Source organism: Cloeon dipterum, chromosome 1 (genome assembly GCF_949628265.1).
Source record: "Cloeon dipterum chromosome 1, ieCloDipt1.1, whole genome shotgun sequence".
NCBI classification, from domain to species: Eukaryota; Metazoa; Arthropoda; class Insecta; order Ephemeroptera; family Baetidae; genus Cloeon; species Cloeon dipterum.
This window is the reverse complement of record NC_088786.1, coordinates 5,687,117-5,710,463: the sequence shown is the minus strand read 5'-3', so window position 1 is coordinate 5,710,463 and position 23,347 is coordinate 5,687,117. Positions and strand designations below refer to the sequence as shown.

Sequence of the window (23,347 nt, the reverse complement as noted above, 5' to 3'; positions counted from 1 at the left end):
AGTCACAGCGCACAAAAAACACAACATGGCGCAATAAGGAAGGCCACAGCTGAATGCCAAACACATTTTGCACATGCAAAACAGTTTTCACTCACCCCACACGCAGACAACTCCTTCGCCACCCAGCTCGGTCGCCAACCACTCTCCAACTGCCAGCTTCGAGGTGTTTGGCGGCTAGCAGGGCGCCCAGGGCAACCGCCTCTCACTGCAGCATGCCCCAGAGGTGCTCCTGGGGACTCCCAGCCTTGGCAAGGCTGCTGGCGGGGCGTCTCAGACTGACTGCTGCACCTCTCGTGCCACCGTCTGGACTCTCACATGCCTGAAATCAAAGTGAATCAGTCACAGCGCACAAAAAACACAACATGGCGCAATAAGGAAGGCCACAGCTGAATGCCAAACACATTTTGCACATGCAAAACAGTTTTCACTCACCCCACACGCAGACAACTCCGTCGCCACCCAGCTCGGTCGCCAACCACTCTCCAACTGCCAGCTTCGAGGTGTTTGGCGGCTAGCAGGGCGCCCAGGGCAACCGCCTCTCACTGCAGCATGCCCCAGAGGTGCTCCTGGGGACTCCCAGCCTTGGCAAGGCTGCTGGCGGGGCGTCTCAGACTGACTGCTGCACCTCTCGTGCCACCGTCTGGACTCTCACATGCCTGAAATCAAAGTGAATCAGTCACAGCGCACAAAAAACACAACATGGCGCAATAAGGAAGGCCACAGCTGAATGCCAAACACATTTTGCACATGCAAAACAGTTTTCACTCACCCCACACGCAGACAACTCCTTCGCCACCCAGCTCGGTCGCCAACCACTCTCCAACTGCCAGCTTCGAGGTGTTTGGCGGCTAGCAGGGCGCCCAGGGCAACCGCCTCTCACTGCAGCATGCCCCAGAGGTGCTCCTGGGGACTCCCAGCCTTGGCAAGGCTGCTGGCGGGGCGTCTCAGACTGACTGCTGCACCTCTCGTGCCACCGTCTGGACTCTCACATGCCTGAAATCAAAGTGAATCAGTCACAGCGCACAAAAAACACAACATGGCGCAATAAGGAAGGCCACAGCTGAATGCCAAACACATATTGCACATGCAAAACAGTTTTCACTCACCCCACACGCAGACAACTCCTTCGCCACCCAGCTCGGTCGCCAACCACTCTCCAACTGCCAGCTTCGAGGTGTTTGGCGGCTAGCAGGGCGCCCAGGGCAACCGCCTCTCACTGCAGCATGCCCCAGAGGTGCTCCAGCCTTGGCACGGCTGCTGGCAGGACGTCTCAGACTGACTACTGCACCTCTCGTGCCACCGTCTGGACTCTGACATGCCTGAAAATAAATCCATTCGGACACACATACACACACACACACTCACACATCTGGGAAAAGAACAATTGGTTATATTATAATTAAACAAATTATGCTGCATGCCTCCAGACATCCTTCAATCACCTGCCAGGTAAAGAAACTGAAAGTACAACCCTTCGTCTACAATCCTACCTTGGCAAGAGCATTGATCGATCCCCACGGAATACCCAATTTTCAATCCCTAGCAGATTCAGGTGATCTTCGTACCTACATAACACCATTCATGTCTTTTAAAATTGAAATACGTCTCCCATGACCACTTACGAATACTCCAGTTCCGATTCGGCATCCTTTACGTACGCCGGAATCATTGCCAAATCGTGCATCCTAATGCTACGGCGCGATACAAATAGATGCCGGCCCTCGTGCGTTGTCCGGACCCTGGAATCCAGGGTATGATATTGGTTTTGTCTTTCTCGGCACCTCCGGTTCAGATCGCGGTAGCCCTGCTGGCTTTCCGGGAGCCGCCTGAAACGATTTAGCATGCTAAATAACCCACCCATCTACAAATACATTCCATCTACTTACATTCCCAAACCGGACCCCTCGATTTTCCCAATCTGCACTGCAGAAAAACAACCAGGGAGCACCTGTAAACATTCCAAAACCAATGTCACCCTTCAATTACTAACCTCCATCAGCTAATACACTACAAACAGCATGCAAATAATCAGGGACAACACTTACCGCACTGAAACCAGGCAGCCGCTCGTTCGCGCATCGCCTCTTGTCCAACTCATCCTTCTGTATCGCGTCCTTCACACGACTCAGGTCGAACCTCCAGTCCAGGGAGCACTGATCACGCCCGTTTTCCATTCCAAAAAGCACTCAAAACACACGAAATAATAAAAAATGCAGCCGCACGCGGTCTAAAAACGCTGACAACGAAGCACAAAATGGTGGTGCGGATGCCGATGCTCAGTTGTTTCAGCGATGCAGCACCCACCTCCAACTCGGTGATCCCGTATAAAAAACCGGTTACGATTATTGCGCAACGGTTCTTCCGGCCGGTGAACGCGTCGCGAACCGAAATAGTAGCTCCGCCCAGTACCGCCCCACCACAGGCCACGCCTAAGTGCTGCCAACCTAAGAAATCGTTTGTTTATGTATTTTTCGCGTGATGCCATAAGTGACTGTCACTTATAGCATCTTTTCCGTCACTTATGGCATCTTTGATAGGATGCTATAAGTGACAGAATTTTAACAACAGATGCCACAAGTGACAGAAATGATGCTATAAGTGACACTACTCAAATACTCTTGTAATTGATTATGACTATTAACTTTTCTAGCGAGTCTATTAATCAAATTTATTATTCGATTTTAATTGTGTTAAGATTAAGCACAAATTCTTGGGTATAAATTAAAATTAGAAAGTTGAAACGGCAGTGATTTTATATAATTCTTTTCGTGGCTATCCTCGGCGTGATCTGCGCAAAGCCAAGCAACCAAAGATCACCAATCACCACCGCGCGATGGGTAATGAACTTTTATCTGCTCCACCTGCTCGAAGAAAACACCACTCAAAAGCGACATGCGGTCGTCCATGCACGAAGAAGATAACCACATCGAAAGATACCTCGAAAATATCGAGTCTTGACTAATAGGTCTTGCACAGAAATTCGGTCATATATATCGGCCGGGATTCCCACTTTCTCACTAAGAAAAAAAGGACACATGAAGATCCCGGCAAATTCACCAGTTGCATAAACCCTTAAGTGTTCGAAGCCGCCAACAGATGGCGCCACCGTAGACTTTCGCTTTTAAGGCACTTCCGCTGCGATTTCAGACTCAATCTAGCTACTGTGCATTCTTCAATAATTATAATATGCTTTTTTGACGTTCTGAAAACCAAAATCGGCTCGGCCAATCGCCGTAGAATCGTGAAAAACTATTTTTTGAAATAAAAAAAAATCTTTTCCAACGTTTCTACGGCGAATGGCTGAACCGATTTTGGTTATCAGCACGTCAAATAAAAAAGAAAATTAATTAAAGAATGCAATATAGCTAGATTGAGTCTGAAATCGCAGCGGAAATGCCTTAATACTGCTTAAAACAAAAGTTTTTAAGAAAGTCTGTGGTTGCGCCATCTGTTGGCGGCTTCTTTGAACACTAAGGGTTTATGCAACTGGTCAATTGCTTTCATTTCAATATTCGGTATTTCTTGCACAAATTTATACCACATTTTTTAACGTTCCAATCAATTCCTAAGGGTCGATATAGATGGGGTAAATTATTTTTCCGACCGAAAAATGTTTTGTTACATGCGAGCAGAGGCGCAAGGCAAAACGTACGTTGCTTTGGCGCGCGCAAGACATGAACCTCATCCCTCTGACGTCACAGCTCTCTCAGCTGCCAATGCCAAGAAGCATGGCTGTGACGTCAGAGGGGTGACGCTTGTGCAGTAGCGAAAGGTTCAAGCAATGCGCGCGCTCGCACGTCAAATCAAATTTAAGGGGTCGAAAAATATATTATATATTATTTACCCCATACACTGTGAGAACCACATGAATCGATAGGAACATGTATGGGAAAATTTGGTTTCAGGAGGCGGATCACGGCAGCTTGACCTTGAAAGAAAATGGCAACGCTGGATAGCATTGTACAGTGTTTTAAGGTCAAGTGGCCGTGATCTGCCTCCATCTCCATTAGGTCTTTTAAGTTATTGATATTTTTCAATATTAAATAAAATTCTGATGAAGTATATAAAGACCGTTCAAATTATCATGTCTATAACTTATTATGAAAATATTTAAAGAAAATTTTGTTTAATTAAAATGGTTACGTTTAAAATACGATGTCGAGAAAACAAGTATGGCATATACAGCAAATAAAATGCAATCAAATTGTTCTGCTATTGTGTGACATTTTATTTAAAGAAAACCACCAACATATTTTAAAATTGTAAATGCCTCAGAATCTAGTGGAGTCACAGAATATGCGTCGTTGAATGAGATAGTTTCTGATGTTTTCATCTTATAAGCTGAGAGGTTTTTGAAGAAAGTTAGCGCCGATCATCTTTCTAAAATGTGAGGGCTTGACGTTTCTCTTGATGAGCCACTGCTTCCTGTTCTTCAAGTGTCTCTTGTGTGTCGCGGTTGTCCGCCCTTTCATGCACACTATTTTGATGGAACCCTTGCGCCTTTGGAGCACTAATTCGACCTGTTTTATTTGGTCCTTGCTTTCGCTCAAAAGTAACAGATCCTTGTATTTTTTGTTTTTGGCGCAATGATGGCCGCCAATTTCAAGAAGGGAGTCAGCAATCGGAAGATACTCATGTCTGAGTGCCCAGTGCAGTGGCGTCTCGCCATTGGCGTCTGCAACGTCGAGCAAGTTCTTATCCAAAGATTTGAAGAAAGCGATGATGCTGTGCCTGCGATTGATGTTTTTATTCTTCGTGGCAAAGTGGACCACCGTAGCTCCTCTCCCGAGCGTCCTGATATGGATACTTGCACCCTTTTCGACAAGCCACTCGCACATTTCCCTTCCAGAGTACTGTGCCGCGTAGTGCAGCAGAGTTTTCCTTTTAGAATTGAGGAATCTTATTTCGCGGTTAGACTCAGAGTGCACCAACTTGGCAAAGTTCAGGTTGTCCTGCATCACAAAGAAGTGCAGCAAGTTTGTAGGCTTCGGCCACCTTATTCTGATCACATATCGAGCGAATTCGTAGTTTCCCACTCTGATGGCGTAGTGGATCGGCTCTTCTCCGTCGCAGTCTTTCTTCGAGAGATGCGAGGCATTGAAATATGGTCGATTTTCTAAATAGATGGCCATGGGAATGTTGTGCTCTGTGTTCAGAGCGACGAAATGCATAACCGTGAGGCCGGAATATGTGGTTACATCAAGATATCTGTCATTGTTTGATATCGAATCGAGGAAGTCTGTCAGGTTTCCTTTGTAGGCCTCAACCATGAAAGGGTGTTTCTTACCCTCTTTCAATTTATCTTCAAAATGTTTGGTGTCCTCGCTACCCATAAATGGCCTCATTTTCATTAAATCTCAGAAGACTCGGATGAATTTCTCCTGTAAATAAATTAAATTTAGAATCTTAAAATTATTAAATTAAAAAACAATTAAATCTTACAGTAATTGAAATAATTTGCTTCCTAGGGTCCTTTATTTCAATGTAGTTTGAAAACTACGGCGTTGCTCGGGACAAAACCTGCAAAAAAAATATTTGAGTGGAAATTTAGTGACGACTTAGGCAGGCTAGCAGAAGGTACTGTTGTACAACGTTCTGGCCTGCTACGGACCTTAGGGGCGCCATGACAAGGCGCCCAGGCTGACAAATAGCACCGTAACCACCCGCTGGTAGGGAGGTATTCATTAAAAAAAAATAACCCTGAGGCGGAGTACTTCGCTCCAAAAAATGCTGACGGACTGGCTGGCGCACAGGGGTTGCTGCTCGAAAGAGGTCGGAAAACCTTCTGTGAAACAGGCCAAATGCAGCCTCCTCGATAACTCGGGGAGAGGGTGCATTTGGCGGCCGCTTTATGCGTCAGTCAGCGATTGGCTCCAAGAGATCGTGCGCTCAGTGCGCGAAAGCAACGTTAAATTTAAACAGTGCTCGCTTGTCGTTTAGAGAAAAATAAAGTGCCAATAATTCATACATAATACGGTGGTTGGTTACGGTGCTATTTGTCAGCCTGGGCGCCTTGTCATGGCGCCCCTAAGGTCCGTAGCAGGCCAGAACGTTGTACAACAGATACACTTCAAATACTCTAAATGTTTTTATTTCAACTGCAGCCTTGGAAATTACTCTCAAAGGCCGGAAATTCCATAATGACAATGTGTGAGAGAGGTAAAAAATATCAGAGATAGTTCAAATTGCGCATTGTTGAGGTGAAATGTGTTTGATATCATACTTAAATTAGTAGAATGACTCGTTTTTATCATGCTCCAAACTCTCTGCGTGCACAAATTCATGAAATATCTGCGTGGATACTTGGGATGTAACTATTACTAAAATAATTACCAGCACAGTCAATTCTTAATTTTTTCCAACTAAAATCAACGATATCATCTTTTAAACTTCAACGGATCACGCATGAAAATGAAATTTTAATAATCTTATGTCCAATACTGCTTTCATGAAGAAAAAATTAAAGAAATTTGCAAGCAAAATGATTTTTTTTTTCGAATTTTTTAAATGCCTAGTGAGCAGCACTTTCTTTTTATAATCTTTTAGAAAAGGAACCATCTAGAATCAAAAGTGACCTTGGTTTTACCTCTTGATTCGAAACAGGACAGATATAATTGAACTTGTCCAAAAATAATTACTGCACGAAATATAAGTTTCATAGAGCAGCAACAAAGAAAACTGAACAAGCACGCATAAAATCGGAGTGATAAAAAGATGAGGGAATAAGTTGTGCCCAAATGAATTCCTTCTCAAATTTAAACAAGTTCAAGACAATGTGCTCAAACAAACAAAGTTGTGTAATTCCAAATCTCTACTATGATTGAAAGCTCGGGGAAATTAGCCAATCTTCTAAAATTCACAGCTTGAGTCGTGGGCAATGAAATGAAGGGAAAATATCAAATAAACTCAGATAAAAACCTACCGTTGTTGTAAGTTGGCGTTGAGGGAGTCGCGCGGCGGGTGATATTAAGCAGCGGGTATTGGTGATTCCTGATGCTCGTCTACCGTGAGACTGACGATGGCGGGAATGTTGAGAGCGTGGGAGGAAATAATGCCTAAAATCTGCCCCCTCCCTTCTCTTTTCAACCCAAACCCCGCATTTGCTTGGCCGAATACAAAGCACAAAGCGTTGCTCGGGCTGCCTTGCTGTGGGGAAGAATGCACCCTGGTCGGTCTTTGCTTACTTCAGTGCACCTGCACTATTGTCTATGCGCCCACCTCAGAGTTTCCAACTTGCTACAAATTTATTGGGGTCTGTTTTGTGCCAGTGACTGTACAAAGCATATTGAATAAATCGACCGGCAGCCTTTCCTGCGTAGAGAGCAATGTCATCATTTCTTGTGCAAGCATTTATTTTGTGGTATTTTTTTATTTTCGAATTAGGAGAGAAACCATTTTTTCTACAATTGACCAGTTGCATAAACCCTAAGTGTTCAAAGCCGCCAACAGTTTGCGCAACCATAGAATTTCTTAAAAATTTAGTTTTAAGGCACTTCTGCTGTGATTTCAGACTCAATCTAGCTACCGTGCATTCTTAATTAAATGTGCTTTCTTTTGACGTGCTGAAAACCAAAATCGGTTCAGCCAATCGCCGTAGAATCGTGAAAAACAAACTATTTTATGAACAAAAAATTTCCAACGTTTCTACGGCGAATGGCTGAACCGATTTTGGTTTCCAGCACGTCAAAAAAGCAAATTAATTGAAAAGTGCAAAATAGCTAGATTGAGACTGAAATCGCAGCGGAAATGCCTTAAAACCGCTTAAAACAAAAAATTTTAAGAAAGTCTATGGTTGCGCCTTCTATTGATGGCTTTGAGCACTAAGTCATTGGTCAATTAATTGATGGAAATAATAAGATATTTGATTGAAGCAAAATTTTTGAATAAATGTTAACATAAGCTAAAGAATTACGCTTTTACAAATATTTTAGGCCACCGTAATTATTTGTCTTTCAATTAGGTGGTCGGTAATTTTAATTTAAATGACAAATTAAAAAAATCTATAAAAATATATATTCTTAGTAAAAAAGCAGACTTCTTTGAGGTGACTTGAACACATGCAGCAGAGCAACTTCTAGTTGGAAATATCTATGTATTTGCTTTTCACATCCTAAATGACGTTGTCGATAATGGAGGAACGATTATTAAAAAAGTAAAATAAATGAGCACCATTTATTTATATATACTATTTCAAGTATCTTATTTTTTTATTTAATCTAGGGTAACTTTTTAACTAAAAAACATATTTAATATTATGTAAGAAAGGAACATTATTATTTTACAAAATATTTGACTTCATTCTCATTTGTTCAAATTTACATAAAAAAAAATTATAGAGCAGGAATAATCAATTAATTCCGCATTTCTGTTGAAAATTTTAATTCAAATTTCAAACTTATGCTTTTTTCATTTTGATTCTTCTGTGAGAGGCTATGAAATTAGATAAATATACGCATCTAATAGATCAATGGAACCTGAAATTTTATTCAATAATATACGTTCAAAAAACTACATTTGATTTCTTACATTTATTGCACGGATGATTTCGGCGATGCTGTCATCTCCAATCCACTCCTTAAATTTTTCACCAATTTGGCAAAGATCATTTGGCTGATCACTTTGTAAGTATAGTGGTAATCCAGGTATATGACCCTGACAGTACAGCCCCAGTTTAAAATGAACCAAATAGGGAAGATAAACAGCTGTAACCACGAAAAAGTCCCTTAGAGCCCGCAGCAATTCGTAGTTGATTGCAGAATTATTGATATATCTGCTGAGCCGCAAACTAAAACTGGTCAGTTTGCACAAAATCTTATTATCGGCGACCAACGACGTTAGCTTCCGTAGATCATCAATACCAATGTCTTCATAGTAACAAAAGAGATGCAGTTTCTCCAGATTTGGTGCCGCCAGGATGTTGGTCACCTCAAATTTGTCGACATAATTATACCTGCAACAACCGGTACAAGCATTTTTTATTTTAATAAATTAAAACAGGTCATAATTATTATTTTCTGATAGTTTTCCATGGGTTAGTTTTTTACAGGTGGAACGTTGATTTTTAAATCGATTAATTAGATGAAATCGGTCATGCGCATTTATTTTTAATTCTGCAATATAGTAAACTATTTTTTTAAATAAGTGTATGATAATTCATAGTGTAAACCAGCGGGGACTAGATGTGCGATAAAAGTGGTTCCCACTGAGCAGATCCAAGATGTCGTCTGAATGTGGGAAGCAAAAACCTCTCTTTGGATTGCCGTGCGAGTGTCAAGAGTTTGTTTTTACGATCCAAAAGACACAATTAGTATAAGTAGTGCAAATTTTGTCACAATTTTGACGAAAACTGGGTTATTTTCGCGCATTTTCACGTGACCGTTTTTTCGCCCCATATACTCCACCGGACGCCATATCTGCGCGTCGCACGAATCTGGCCTCCGCTGGTGTAAACTAATCAAGCGCACGATAAACAAGCCCCTGCGCACTCTTTAGAGCAGCCAAGAGCATGCCAAAAATCCTAAAAACTAGCTTAATTACTTGCGGCCGCTCCATGAAAAAATTAACATGATATTAGGCAAGCGCACACGAAAACAAATGCGCTCGGGCTCACTTCCCTTGTTATTGGTACTGATTTGACAATGTAACTTGATATGTGTGAATATTTTGGAAATGAAAAAATAAATTAAAAATGATAACAAATAGATTTCGTTAAAGAAATCCTATTTTTAAATATTTACTCTGCGCTTGGAGTTATTTTAATTTGACAATTGAAATCATGCGGAGTTTTTTTTTAAAAAGATATTCCCTATATACTGAGCAATATTATACTTTAAAATTTTACCCCGGAGACCAGCGAAGTTCTCGCAGCTGCGCAAAAGACTCTATTGGCATCTTGTCGTCCGAAAGCAGCACACGTCTCAACTCCAGCTCCTGTAGCATTGGGCAAGCATCGACAATTCTTTTGAACGTAAAGCTGAGACAATCTGTTGACTCGATGATGAGTGTTTGGAGGTTGGCTCCATACGCTTCTAAAAATGGGTTGAGGGTAGAAGCAAACGGATGAATACACAGCACCAAACTCTCGATGCGTGCGAACCTTAGAATCGAGTTGCGTTCGCCTTTTGGTTCAAACTTGGTACATTTTGCCTGTAACATGAATATTTGATTAGATTTCATTGTTATGTTCACTCATGATTATTCATGCTTTCAGTTTGAATAAGAGTTAATTTTATATTTTTAGACAATCTTTTTTAATTTGGCTATGATTTTAATATTATACTTTTAATCATTATGAGCTGATTTAGTTCCAATTGGTCAGCATTATTGCAAACAATATTTGAAATCATTAACTTCCTCGTTTTTCGAGTATCAACTGAACCCAAGTCTTTATGACATGCTCAAATTATTGTCAATTACTTACTTTTAAATGGGCCACGTTTGGAAATGCTGCAGGTAGGTCAAATTTTGTTGGAGCTGCGTACAGATGACGCAACGCAGACGACTCTCCTGGGACCGTCAATTCTGGTTGATAAAAACAGCCTTTTATAGCGTCAGCGAAATTTTTCACAACTTCTAATTTAGGCAAGTGTTGGATGCATAGTTTTAACAACTTCTCCTCAAGCGAGTCAAGTCTTGCATTAAACAAAAACACTTTAAGTCCAGAAAAGCTTGATTTAAAATCCTCGATGTCAACTTCTAGGTCTTCTTCTTCTTCCTTAGTGAATTCAAGTTGGAAGCATCTTACGTGATGCAATTTTTTTAATTTTTTGCACACAAGCTTCACATGAATGTATTTAACCTGAGAAAAGTGAATAATCTTCAGGTTTTCCATTCTTAAAATCTCGTCTATGGAATTCTTCTCCAAGCACGGACTTTGTATGAAAAGCGTTTCACAATTTTCATAAATAAGATCCAGATGCTCCAAATTGGTGGCTTTCTGCGATATCACCTCCAGAACCTGCTCAAAAATATCGATTTTACCTCTTTGAAAATATTTAACAGAAAATAAATTACCTTCGTGATATTTTGGACGATATCATTCTTTAGGTACAAAGAAATGAATCCTCCCAACTCGATTTTTTTAGTTATCTTGCTGACCAACTGGGAGTAGGCATGGATCATGCTATCTACGCTTTCTAAGTTGTCTTGCCTTTGGCCGAGAATATTTTTGCACCTCCGTTGCATCAGCTGAAGCAGAACCATCTCACGAAGGGAAAGAGCTAGAAATTAATATAGGATATAGGCACAAAATTTAATTCCATTTAATTCTTAATTTAAAAAAAGAGAAGCCAACTGATGACAACACAAATTTTCAGGTTCTGGCACATCAATTTAAAATGTTATTTTATACATTTAAAGCCAAAGTACAAATCGGCTAATCGTGGCGGAAAAGACAAATAAATTTTTTACTATTTGAATATTTTTCTTCTATTGTTTTTTTTTTGCTGAGCTGATTGTTTTTTTCTACGAATCTGTGTACCAAAATAGCAAATTTTAAAAATGCCGTAAAAACTAGTAAATTAATTGAAAAGTTGAATTTATAAATTAATAAAATTTGTATTCAAGTGTTGCATGTAAAAATTTGATACCTACGCAAATTTTCTAAGATCTCATTTCCATGAATGTAATCTCCGACGTGTTCCGCGATATATTTGATCAGACGCCTTTTCAAGCTCTTGACTTCAGTCCTTCTCTTCATCAATTCAAGAAGGGCTGGCCATTTCACATGCAAGGAAGCCATTTCCTATAAAATTCATTGAATACTTTTAATAACACTTGCAAAATGTTGATGCGCTTTATTTTGACATCAATTGAGACGCGTATGGCTTCAGCAATTTTGACACAGATTAGCCGCTAACAAAAACTTGTTTAAAATTGGAAAAGGAAGGGACGTCAATCTACGCGCGACAGTCCGCTAATTGCAAACCACAAGACTCTCTGTATAAGGACTCTAGTTTCTCTGGAGTCAGAGGGTGCTCAGAAAATACAGTTAAGTGAAAGCGAACGAAAATAACAAAAAGAAGCATTTTCGAGGTGCGGGCAGAGCGTTGCTGGGGATGCCTGCACGCTGTCGACCTTTCGTTGCTGTAGGTCGGTCGTGCATTTGCTCGTGCTCCCATCTCATTTTTTTATTTTAAGCGGGCGTTTTACTGCTTTACTGCAGAAAATTTTGAATAAATTGGCCATCAATATTTACTTTTTAGAAAATTTTATAGATCTATAGATATATAGTGAACAGCTTATAATTAATTTTTTCATAAATTTTTGTGTAGCCTTGATTCGCTAAAAAAGCACTTAATTAATTGATGGCTATGAGCTCACCGGGTCCCAGTTTAATGACACCGCCGAGTCGCATTGGAGTAAGGAGAGTCCTTACATAGGAGCTCAGGCCCAATGTGGCCATCTTTCCATCTCCCCGCACTGAGGTTTTATATTGAAACACCAGAAAATTTTCCTTTAAGCCGCTGAAAATGTGCGCAAACCAGCAAGTAGCAAGAAGGCGCCGGTGCGCCTCCCAGCCCGTTCAGCTATTTGAGCATTTTGAGTCGCTAAACTAACAACTTTTTGCCATCTCTGACATTCGGCAGCCAGTATTAGATCCTCAAATTGCTCAAATATCTCCCATTGCTTTGAATCACCTGAGAATGCCTCAACAATACAAGCCAACGGGCTTTACCTGTCAAAAAATAATTACTACTCGCAATATGATTGAGAGAACAGCAATGAAACCAATTATAACAAGCACGCTTAAAACTAGAGTGATAAACAGATTAGGGAAAATGTTGCGCTTGAAAAACTATTTCAATTCAAAAAAACAAATGTTTTCACCGTTGCACGGCAGTTTAGATAAACTTGGATGATTTTGAGAGTGGCAGACAGTTTTATTTCAAAATTTTCTACGGTTGGAGGCTAAGGGAAAATAAGCCTACCGACTACAATTTCCGGTTTTTGTCGTGGGCAGAGAGACGAGGAGAAAAATAAAATAAATTGCGACAGAAACCTACCACGTTGGTTGTAAGTCGGCGTCGAGGGAGTATTGAGTGCAGCAGGAGCAGTGTTTGCTGTATATTTTGCTGGTCTATCGTGACACTGACAAAAATATTGAGAGCCAGAGAAAATGGCCTTAATTTTCAACGCAGCCTCTTGTGCCTTCCCTCCCTCTGTGCATTCAACCCTCGCACAATGCACTGGCCGAATACAAAGCGCTGAGATGCATTACAAACTCAGTTTACCAATCCAATAAAGATTTAAAAAATCCCATTTAAAAGTGTAATAATGTCGGAACAAGTACTGCCACCCCGTTTTTCTTGCTGTACATTCCTCTCCGCTTTTTAATTAAAATCAAAGCAATTTATTTCTTAAAAATAAGTCACATTATAAATTACAAGAAAAAAATACAATTTTATTTGAAAAATTAGTTAGGCAGTCCGATCCAAAGTTGGGATCATTTTATTAAATTTGTAGATATAATAATTTTCGGCTTTATTTAACCTCTATATCGTTTCAACGCGGTTAGTAAAAATCCAATTCAGCGGCAGCAACGACAAATAACAAAAATATTCTTTTGTACAGCGTGGTGTTTTTCCTGCTGTGGGGATGAACGAACCCGCGCGGCCGGTCTTTTGTTGCTTTAGGTCATTACATATGTCCATGCACCCACCTGAAAATTCCCTACTTGCCACCCCCTTTTTGGGGTCTGTTTTGTGCCACCGATTGTACACGTACAGAGCAAATTGAAAACTATTGCAGTAGCCTTCTTTTTTTGATAAGAAAAATTGCAGAAAAGAAAATGACGATACAGGAATTAATTGAAAGAGTTATAATACTCTTGTTGCACTCAGAAATAATTTCAAAAGCAGTTCAATATCAGTCACAAAATTAATACTAAAGTACTAAAAGCTTCGAAAAAAAATTTATTTTGGCGCATTGAGCGTTTATTTAAATCTAAAGAATTTTTTAGCTTTATATAAATATGATAATAATTTTCTTCTGGTCTTACTTGATCCCGCAAAATATTGGTCCAAGTGTTGTCACTCGTAAACGTCAGGGGTTATGTATTCATAGTTAATTCCCTGACACATTGCTACCAGCAAACTCCAAAGCGTGGTTATTCCGAGAATCGCCTCGTTGCCGATTAAAATGCCGAACATGATGAGAATTAAAAGAGATATGTACTGACCTAAAATGCACAAATTCTGTATTCGAGTCAAAATTATATATCTTCTCAAAAGGCTTACAAATGGGGTGAAAACGTGTAATAGAGGTTTCTCCAAATAAGCCATCGTCTGTATTGTGCTGCATGTTGAGCTCTGCGTTGGAATGCCTGCTTGTTCCTTGCTCAAGCAGCAGAGGGATATTATGTATAATATAGAAAATTTATTATTTCCGAATGCACTCTCAGAAGCTGTTGGCTCATAGAGATTTCGTATAAGGCAACAGAGTGTTGACTTAAAAGGCTGAAATGAACACTCAACAAAATGTGAAATAGTTTAACCACCTAATTAGTGTATTTATTTTTTTAAATTATTTAATTTGATTAGACCTCTAGAGATGTCGATTTGAAATACAATTTTTTACTCTTTAGGTGCCCTATCTCTTGTCATTTATGAATAAACTGTAAAAATAAAAATTGAACTAAATCATTCGGAAAGTAATTTCTATCTCTATTGTTGTTGTGTAAATGTATATTTTCAAGAGAAATATATTAATGCAATTCTCGAAGTAATGCAATGCAACGCAATACGCAAAACAAGAAATTAACTATAATATCATTTGCCACATTTTTCTCTAACATAAAAATAAATTTTATACATTAAAAGAGATCCTTGAGTTAAGATAAACTCAAATAGCATATTATATTCAAAAAAATTAAAATCTTAGACCCAAGCTGTTTTTGTTGCATGTTTAAAAAAATAAAACAAAAATGGAGTGTTTTCTATATCTACAGCATTTTGTTTATTGGAAACCTCGTCATAAGCAGGTGAGAAGTGTAACTCTATAAAATTCCTCTGTTGGCTTTCTGTTGCTGATTTACTTTGAATGCCTTTAGGAATGCCTTTGAACTCCAAGGGAGAGATTTTTTTCTTTCAAGGAGTAATTCTTAAAACATTTACTTACAAAACATGAATCCAGTCTGAGGGGATCAACAATTTTCACCCCTAAACGCCTGGAATTAAAGGTAGGCGAATCGCCAAACGCATATCATTGCGCCTGCAAGGAGCAAGACTCCGATGAAGACGCAGAGAAACGTCATCACGAGGCTGAAGCAAAATTTTTTTATTGAAATGGCCAAGTTTTTAATTGAAATTTGGTCAAACCTATCTGGGATACAACGATTCACACAGCAATGGAAATCCTGGGCGTACATGATTATGATGAGCAGTTTTTGAAAGTGATTTCAACGACTGAATGCGATAAAAAAACACCCCTGAAATTCAGCTGAAACAAAATATTTAAATGTCAGGGTAAAACGTGGCTCCACGTTAAATTGCCGCCTCGGTAGGGGGGCGCGTGTAATTATAGAGTTCTTGTATTCAGAGTCGCGTGGACTAGCGTACCGACGCGCGTTCACGCTGCGCATATCCACGTCCCTTGCTTATCTTAAATGAGTTTTCGTTAGCGGCTCTGTGTCAAAATTACTGAAGCTTTCCGCATTTCGATTGGGGTCAAACGAAAGCGCACGAGTGGAACTACAACATAAGTCGAAACAATGACCGCGGAAAATAAAACAAACGAGAAATTCGCGTTCGGAAAGTGCCCCTTTTTGTCTGGGAAGAAAGTTACAGCTGGAGAACAAGCGATAATAGAGACATCTGCTCATACCCGGAAAGAGCAGTGAAGCACACGCAGTTCGTGCAGTCACGTGACACATGACCCTTTCTCATTGGCCAAAAAAGTGCACATTTTATTGTTTTACCCTTCCATATTCCTTCCAAGCAGTGCATCGCGCAGTAAAGCGCGTGCCTGTTCTTGGCCAATGAGATCACGTGATTTCTTGAACTGCGTGTGCTTCGCTGATCAATGTTATCACTAGGAATTAGGAATGCGCAGATGTCTCTACTGTCGCCTGCTCCAGCTTAAGCTTTCTTCCCAGACAAAAAGGGGGATTTCTAGTTTGTTTTATTTCACGCGGTCATGGTTTTGATTATGTTGTGGATCAACTCGTGCGCTTTCGTTTGACACTAATTGAGACGCGGATGGCTTCAGTAATTTTGACATAGAGCCTCAAACGAAATCTCATATAACATAGGAAAAGATAGGGACGTGGATCTGCGCGTCGGTCCGCTACACTCCGCTAGTCCGCGCGACTCTGAATATATGTGTATATATATATATATATATATATATATATATATATATATATATATATATATATATATATATATATATATAGTTTAATTATATTCGTTCGGCTACATATAGGACTCGTTAAATATAGTGTTTTATACCTTTTTTTTAGTTTTTAGTGTGGTTCATTTTTGGCAAGGGGTGCGAGCGGGGAAACATATTGATTTTACCTTACTTTAGTGTATCGGATGATGGTCTGCCACACGTCGGCTGCTCAGGGTTGCGAGAGGGCCAACTGCTTGCGCCCCTGGTCCGTCTTTGCGAATCTCGTCTCTTACTTGGTTTCTCCTCGACTACTAACTGATCTCTAATGGACGCCACCAAATCGATAAATTCAATTATTGGTTACAGTAATATTGATCGATATCTTCCGTCAGGGTAAACCTACCCTAACATTTTATCTTCCAACAGGGAATGCTAAATAGTATGCGTCTTTTATCTACATAACTATATGAGTAAAATCCTTTTAGAATTTCTTCATTTTCTTTTGATTTGGGAGAAAAATTCCATAAATTTTTCTCTGCAGAAATTCCTCAATGTACAGCTCCTTTCCTACCATTCTGTATGTGACTCTGAAAATTTAAAAATGGCATTTTTTGTTGAGGACTATTTTGCTGGTCCAAAAGTGTCTCACCTCCACTTTTAGTTTCTTCACTAGGTTAAAATCAAATTAAATTCGAAATTTGAAAAAATACTAAAAGAGTCAGACATAAAAACAGATAATTTTAACAATTTATATTCAATTTGAAACAAAACAGCCCAGGTATTATTTCCTTGATGCATAAATTCTTTAGGAGCTCTAACACAGCCAAGTATTTGATTTAAAATGAATTTCAGGCCGCGGAAATGTGTTATGATTTTATGACAGAATTAAATCAAGATGATTATACAATTATTATTCCGGCATTAGCACAAATTTTAAGATTAGCAATGGTTTATACTAAATTAAAGGGATTTTTACCGCTTCACTGAATTTTGTTTATTTGCAACCTCGTTGAAAAGCATTTAAACTGCGTGTGAAATCCTGATTGAGACTAATATGTAAAATTGATCAAAACACGGTGGGAAAAAAGTGTGTAAAATACATTGCGTTTGGTGACCCAGATCGTAAAATTAAAACCTCCAAAAACAAACGCAATTTCTTAGTTAGTTTTGTGTCAAAACTTCGACATTTTAGAGAAAAAAAGCCACCAGTCTAATTCTTCTGAAGCTTCCTCAGTCAATCCCGGGGTGATCTACTATTTTTGATGAAAGGGCGGGGAACGTCTATATAGCCAAAGAAGCAGAGAAATCTTTGCCCAGAGATATTTAGAATTGGTAGGCCAAGTAGCTTCTGAAAAAGGAAAATAAATCATAAGAGTAACATATATACCTCGAATTCTCTCCTTTAGAAATTCCAAATAGTAATAATTTACCTGGTCTAACCATTAAGGCTTTTTAATAATTCAATTTCATGTAATGGGACACTGCTTGAATAAAAATATCTACTCACAAAACATATTCAGAACTGAGTGTGGCACTGCGGTTCTCTGCTTCAGTCCAACCACTCCTTCCACAGGTTGCTGATGAATCTCAAGCCGAGCAAAATCAGATAGAAAATTCCTCCGATGACAAAAATGATGAACCCCAGCAAGGAGAAACTAAAACGATAGTTAAGCAGTAAAAAATTGAATTAAATTAAAGATTTACTTACTGTTTCAACATGTACTCCATGAATTCGTTGTCCAAGGGCATCCGCTCGTATCCAAAGCGACGAATCATTTTTTCAATGAGCAGTGGTTGCTTTTTCGAATAAAAATCTAATGACAGCCGCCGGCTGTAATGCAACGCTTTTTATGCTCAGGAAGGCAATTCGAATCGCTCAAAGAATGTTGGCTGGAATATTTACATGAGAGGAATTTGTTAGAATTTTTGCCATTATAGGGTTTGAACATATGAAAAATATATAAGTATTTCCAACCCCTAAAATAACTTTAATAAGCGTGATCTTTTGGATTTATAGAGTTTAAAAACAAATTGCTAAAAATTATTACAAATTATTATTACAATAAAAAAATAATCCAATGCAAAATTAACTTTTACATATAAAAATAAACCATTTACTCACAAAACTTTGTCTTTGCGAATTGCACATTTGGCTTCTTGATAGTTTAACTAGATTCTAAACTAAATTAACAACGGCAGATAGCTTCAAGTTACTGAAACCAACTGAAGAAATCAGTAGAAACCTAAAAATCTGACGGAAAAGTTTGGTGGGAGTGGGTAAAATAAAATGACTCAGTTTTCTTTTTGAAATACAAACACTCATAAGGCTTTCTGGCTCTTCAGCTGGCATGACGATTTAGTTTTCCTTGATCAAATTGAATGAAAATTAGGCAATCTTGATGTTCTCGCCATCCAAATTTGGCATTTATTATGAGCAAGACCAACTCAGCTTGTAAAAATAATGAAAATCGTTTTAAAATGATTATTTAGTTCAATGACCATGGTAGTTTTAATTTAAATTTGGAAAAGTATTTTCTTATAACAGCGAAAAACTATTTTTAATTAGCCATTTAAATTGTTTTATGAAAATTAAAAATTGTCCAAATAAAGCATAATTCAAAATTGAGATCTTTTGATAACTGAAATGAATGGCCTGAATCCAAATAAAAATATCGGTGTGTGTATCTTTTTTTCTGAAGGAAATCGGATTTTTGTATGTGCGCGAGGAATGTTTTTGTTATTCTTGCTGGGTGGCCTTCACTGACCTACCGCACGACGAAAAACATTGAGGCTGGGATACTGCTTCTCCGTTGGCGGCATGAAATAAATGACACTCATCGCTCATCACATTCTGTGGGAGAATTTCAGATTTTCTCACATATCTTAATTCAACTAAAAATAACTAAAAGAGTATATTACATAAATCACGGAATTTTGTTATGAAAAGCTTAAATTGTGTTAGAAATAAGGCGTCAAAAATACACAGAGGAAAAATTGATAAAAAATCTTTGTTTGGTTGAATGAAAATTGTAGTAGAAACCTTTATTATCAAAACCCATCACTGCTCCGATATCCTGACAGCATCAGGATTTTAGTCTGATTTTAAAGAAATTCGGAGTAAAAAAACGCCAGTTTAATTCTTCAGGGTAAATAAGCAATTTTGAACGCTAAACGAATTCCCCTGGGTAAATTCTCCGAGTAAGAAAATTATTAGAATTTTATGTCATATTTCTAAACGAAAAAATTCCAGAAAAAAAATTGGGCGGAATTAGATGGACACAATCTTTTATAGTCTGCAGAGTGGTTAAAAACTAAATTTTATTTAATAAATTTAAAAAATTCCAATTTATTGGAATTCAATGTTTCTTTGCTGTAGCATTCAATCTTTCAGCGGATAATGGCTAAAAACTCTGAAATGTCAATGAAAAATTTTTTAGGCCATCCTTGTTGCATAAATATTAATTTATATAAAATAAAACAAAAGAGCTTTTGAAGGGTCTATACTTTTTCTTATTTACATCGCCTATCGTCAAAAGTGTTTAAAACAACATGTAAAATCTGCTACAGAAGAAATGTGTAAGAAATTTAGCCGCGTAAGAACACGGCGGAAAAAATGTATATACAAAGTCATTACGGCCGTGAGGACAGAATTGTTAAGGTGTCCTGACGAGAGCATCAGGATTTTGGCCAAAAAATAAAATCTTTTGTAGCTGCGGCATAATTTAGACGATCTTCGCTGGTGAAATTAATTCTGCAAAAAGAATAATTATATTGTTCAAAAATTTGGAAATAAATTAATTTTGAGCAGATGAAGTGAGAAAAAACGTTAACTCACTCACGTATCAGCCGCCAGAGCGTAAATCGATAGCCATTATTGCCCATTTTCAGTGTGTGTTTATGGGGCCAAGAGACCGTAAAAAATCACATGCGCAGCGCGAGGCCAAGGAGACCATACGCAATCAAAACGAATGTAACAGCCATCATGGAGAGGATTATAACTGTGCACACTTCCTGCAAATAGCTTCAATGATATGATTGCATTAATTCAGTGGGTAATTTTGGAATTAAATTCAACTCACGGGATTTGCTGGAACCACCTATCCAAAAGGGCGTCGAGTTCTTTAATTGACATGACGGGCAATTGTAGAGCGACTGCATGTGAGAATAAAATGCTATTCCTCTTCTATTGCACACGCATGAAGGCGCAGAATGCCTGTTGTGGCACTCAAAACATCCCTCGTCGGGTCTCTGTGACAAAAGATTGAGAACGTTTTGGCCTCTCCTGTGAATCCCTTATTGTGCCAATACAGGATTGCTTAACGCACTTAGTGTAAGAATATTTTTAATTGCTCAAGTGATGTTTTGGGTAACAAAAGAAAAGCCCAAACTAAAGAACTTAATCCTTGACCATCTGTATTATATTTCATTTCGTAAGAAAGTTTTAAATGCTGATTGTAAAGTGAGGTGAAATATTGCTTACTCACATGCCATGTTTTTATATGCAGAAGAGATCCGCTTACTGATCATCATACTCTTAGAAGTTTAACGCCCTTGATAATTATTTATTCTTATTTCCGCTGATTTTTTAAATACGCACACTTCAATTTTTGAACTAAAGCGAGTGAGGGCGTTAGCAGTGTTTATCTCTTTTGACTTTTGACATACGGTAAAAATGCATAAATAAAACTACATATTTAAGTGTAATTAGGAGTTTTCCATAAGACAGTGGGAGAAAATATTATATTTTCAACCATTCATCACCCATGCAAATAGTCACAGAAATCTTATTGTATTTTTTATTGAACTAAAGTCAAGATAATAAATAATAATTTGTTATTTAATTTTTATTAATAAGTATTTTCTCGTATTGATTTTTAAAAAAATGAATGTGTACCCAGGTTATTGAAATTTGTTACTTTTTTTCAACTTCGTCATACGCAATAACATCGGCATGTACAATTTTGTGATATCGTGTCAATCTTCAGGCTCAGTTTCCTGCTGGAAGACTCTCTATCTCTTTCATCGGTGATGACGAACTCATAGGAATTGCTGGAGGTGCAGCAGCGGGACGGCTCGATGTCTGTTTCAACGTCATTTGCATGTATCTTCTTTTTTCTGCAATTACGCATGATGAGCGAAATTCCGGATAAAGGCACCCGAACTCTTTCAATCACAAGGATGGCTAAATTCTTGAGTTTAGAGATCGAGTCAAATGCACCTATTTCTATTTCCAAGGAGAATTTCGGGAAATATCGTCCTCGAGTATAATTTCCTCCAGATTTGGAGTATTCGTTCCTATGAACAACTGACAAAATAGGGAAAGTAAAATTTTAACCATTTAATGAAAAATCTATTTTTCTTTTTACCTCTTGGAATCGAGAGTTGGAGATGATCATAGACTTCCTGCTCGTAACGCTTAGCAGATTTGACAAGTTAAATTTTGTGTATGTTTTGGAGCTAATCAGAAATGGAAGAGACGCCCATAATTTGTCAAAGTCCACGTCTTCGCCATCCCATTGGAATGAACGGGATTTGCGGGGTGATCTTTAAGATCTGCCACATTTCTTCTAGCTTCCTCTGCTGAAATTTTGGCTGAAACTTTACAAAATCGCTTTAGCTTCAAAACATTCGGTTCTTAGCATTATATATTTATTTAAGTATGGGTTTAAAAGGCCAAATTATTTAAGCTTATACTAATTTGCGTGTATATTTTGATTGGGCAGGTTGTATAGAATATCAAACGCAAAAGCACAACCGAGGACACTCAAAAATAAGGGCGAATTCGCCGTCATTTTTGTCCAGTATTTTTCACTAAATTAAATTAAAAGCTTTGCTAAATAAGAAGTATTATTTGTTGTTTTTCCATTTGGCTCATGCCCTCTTGTTAAAATCAAAAACCTTTGTATACTTTAAAACCTGGTTTAAAAAGACTCAAATCTGAGTGCGACGTATTTTTCTTGCTTTCGGCGCAACAGCTTTGGTCGGAATGCACATTATAATATATTTTAATTAAATTAGCTGACCAGATCTCATATTTATCCCAGACTCTTTTTACCCTTATGAGCAATAATAAAAGATATTTGAAAATAGCAGTCATATAAGGCCAATGCAAGGAACAAACATCACGGATTAAACAGGTGTCACTGCTTCCTGTCGCCGAAAGTTGATGAGTATAAACCGCGATGATGAGAGAAGAGCGGCCGCCGAAAAAGAAGTGATGACTTAATATCTCTGCGGCACGTGCGATCTACTTTACCAGTCCGGCAGAATACGTTATTAAATGTAAAATCCAAAATTTCTGCGGCTTTCATCATCATTTTCCACTATCCTGTCCTGCGGCATCTGAACATCTGAAGGTTCTATTTTATCCCGCTGATGAAAATATTAGTATGCTTTTTGGTTTGGGGAACACGACTTCATATTTTTGTATGGCTAAGGGAACAAGGAGTAATTAAAAAATTCAAATAAATTATTTGGTCTCAATGGATTTCTTCAATTTATTATTTCCAAATCTGTATATTTCTGTTTCACGAGATCAAATAGTTATTCTATTGACGTTTTATTTTAAAATCCCAGAACCTTCAAACACCTGCGTCTACAAGAAATTTACAGTGGAATTGTGGTTGCATTTGAAAGTAATTTTTTTTAAACTAAATGCGACATCAGACATCATCTGTGAAAGCAGATAATTGGCCACGATGATGATTATTGACAAGATTTAAAAATTGATATATACAGATGAAGAGTGAAAAGGATTGATATGAAGATTCATTGTACACGCCGGTGAGAACATTTTCTAATATACGGTGCGATAGATGAAGCAGACTAGGAGGCAAACTAATTCCACGAATACTAAGGGAGGGAAAAACCTGTTCAAGACGTCAAAAATAGAGTAGAATCTGGAAAATAAATAAAAATTAGAACTGAATATCACCAACAAATGAATTACTAGGCTAAATATAAATTACTTACACAAATATAACATCCATTAATACTCCCAGCATTTTTGAAGAAG

At 38.3% G+C, this 23,347-nt stretch overlaps 2 protein-coding genes and 1 long non-coding RNA gene across 3 annotated transcripts; all 3 read right to left on the bottom strand.

Moving 5' to 3' along the window:
* Positions 1–1,064: 1,064 nt before the first annotated feature.
* LOC135947995 (uncharacterized) lies at positions 1,065–2,610 on the bottom strand. The gene is made up of 4 exons (XM_065497029.1): positions 2,046–2,610; positions 1,887–1,948; positions 1,623–1,826; positions 1,065–1,565 (listed from the first exon to the last, which is right to left on the bottom strand). Exons 1-4 carry the CDS (start codon positions 2,172–2,174, stop codon positions 1,487–1,489), a joined length of 474 nt encoding a protein of 157 aa, XP_065353101.1. The 5' UTR covers positions 2,175–2,610; the 3' UTR covers positions 1,065–1,486.
* Positions 2,611–4,260: 1,650 nt separating this feature from the next.
* LOC135934016 (ankyrin-1-like) lies at positions 4,261–5,475 on the bottom strand. Its single transcript, XM_065475506.1, has 2 exons — positions 5,443–5,475; positions 4,261–5,381 (listed from the first exon to the last, which is right to left on the bottom strand). The coding sequence occupies exon 2, from the start codon at positions 5,349–5,351 to the stop codon at positions 4,335–4,337; it is 1,017 nt and encodes a 338-aa protein (XP_065331578.1). The 5' UTR covers positions 5,352–5,381; positions 5,443–5,475; the 3' UTR covers positions 4,261–4,334.
* Positions 5,476–17,881: 12,406 nt separating this feature from the next.
* On the bottom strand, positions 17,882–18,494 carry LOC135948455 (uncharacterized). The gene is made up of 3 exons (XR_010575819.1): positions 18,455–18,494; positions 18,041–18,222; positions 17,882–17,987 (listed from the first exon to the last, which is right to left on the bottom strand). It is a non-coding gene; the product is annotated as an uncharacterized LOC135948455 (long non-coding RNA).
* Positions 18,495–23,347: the final 4,853 nt, after the last annotated feature.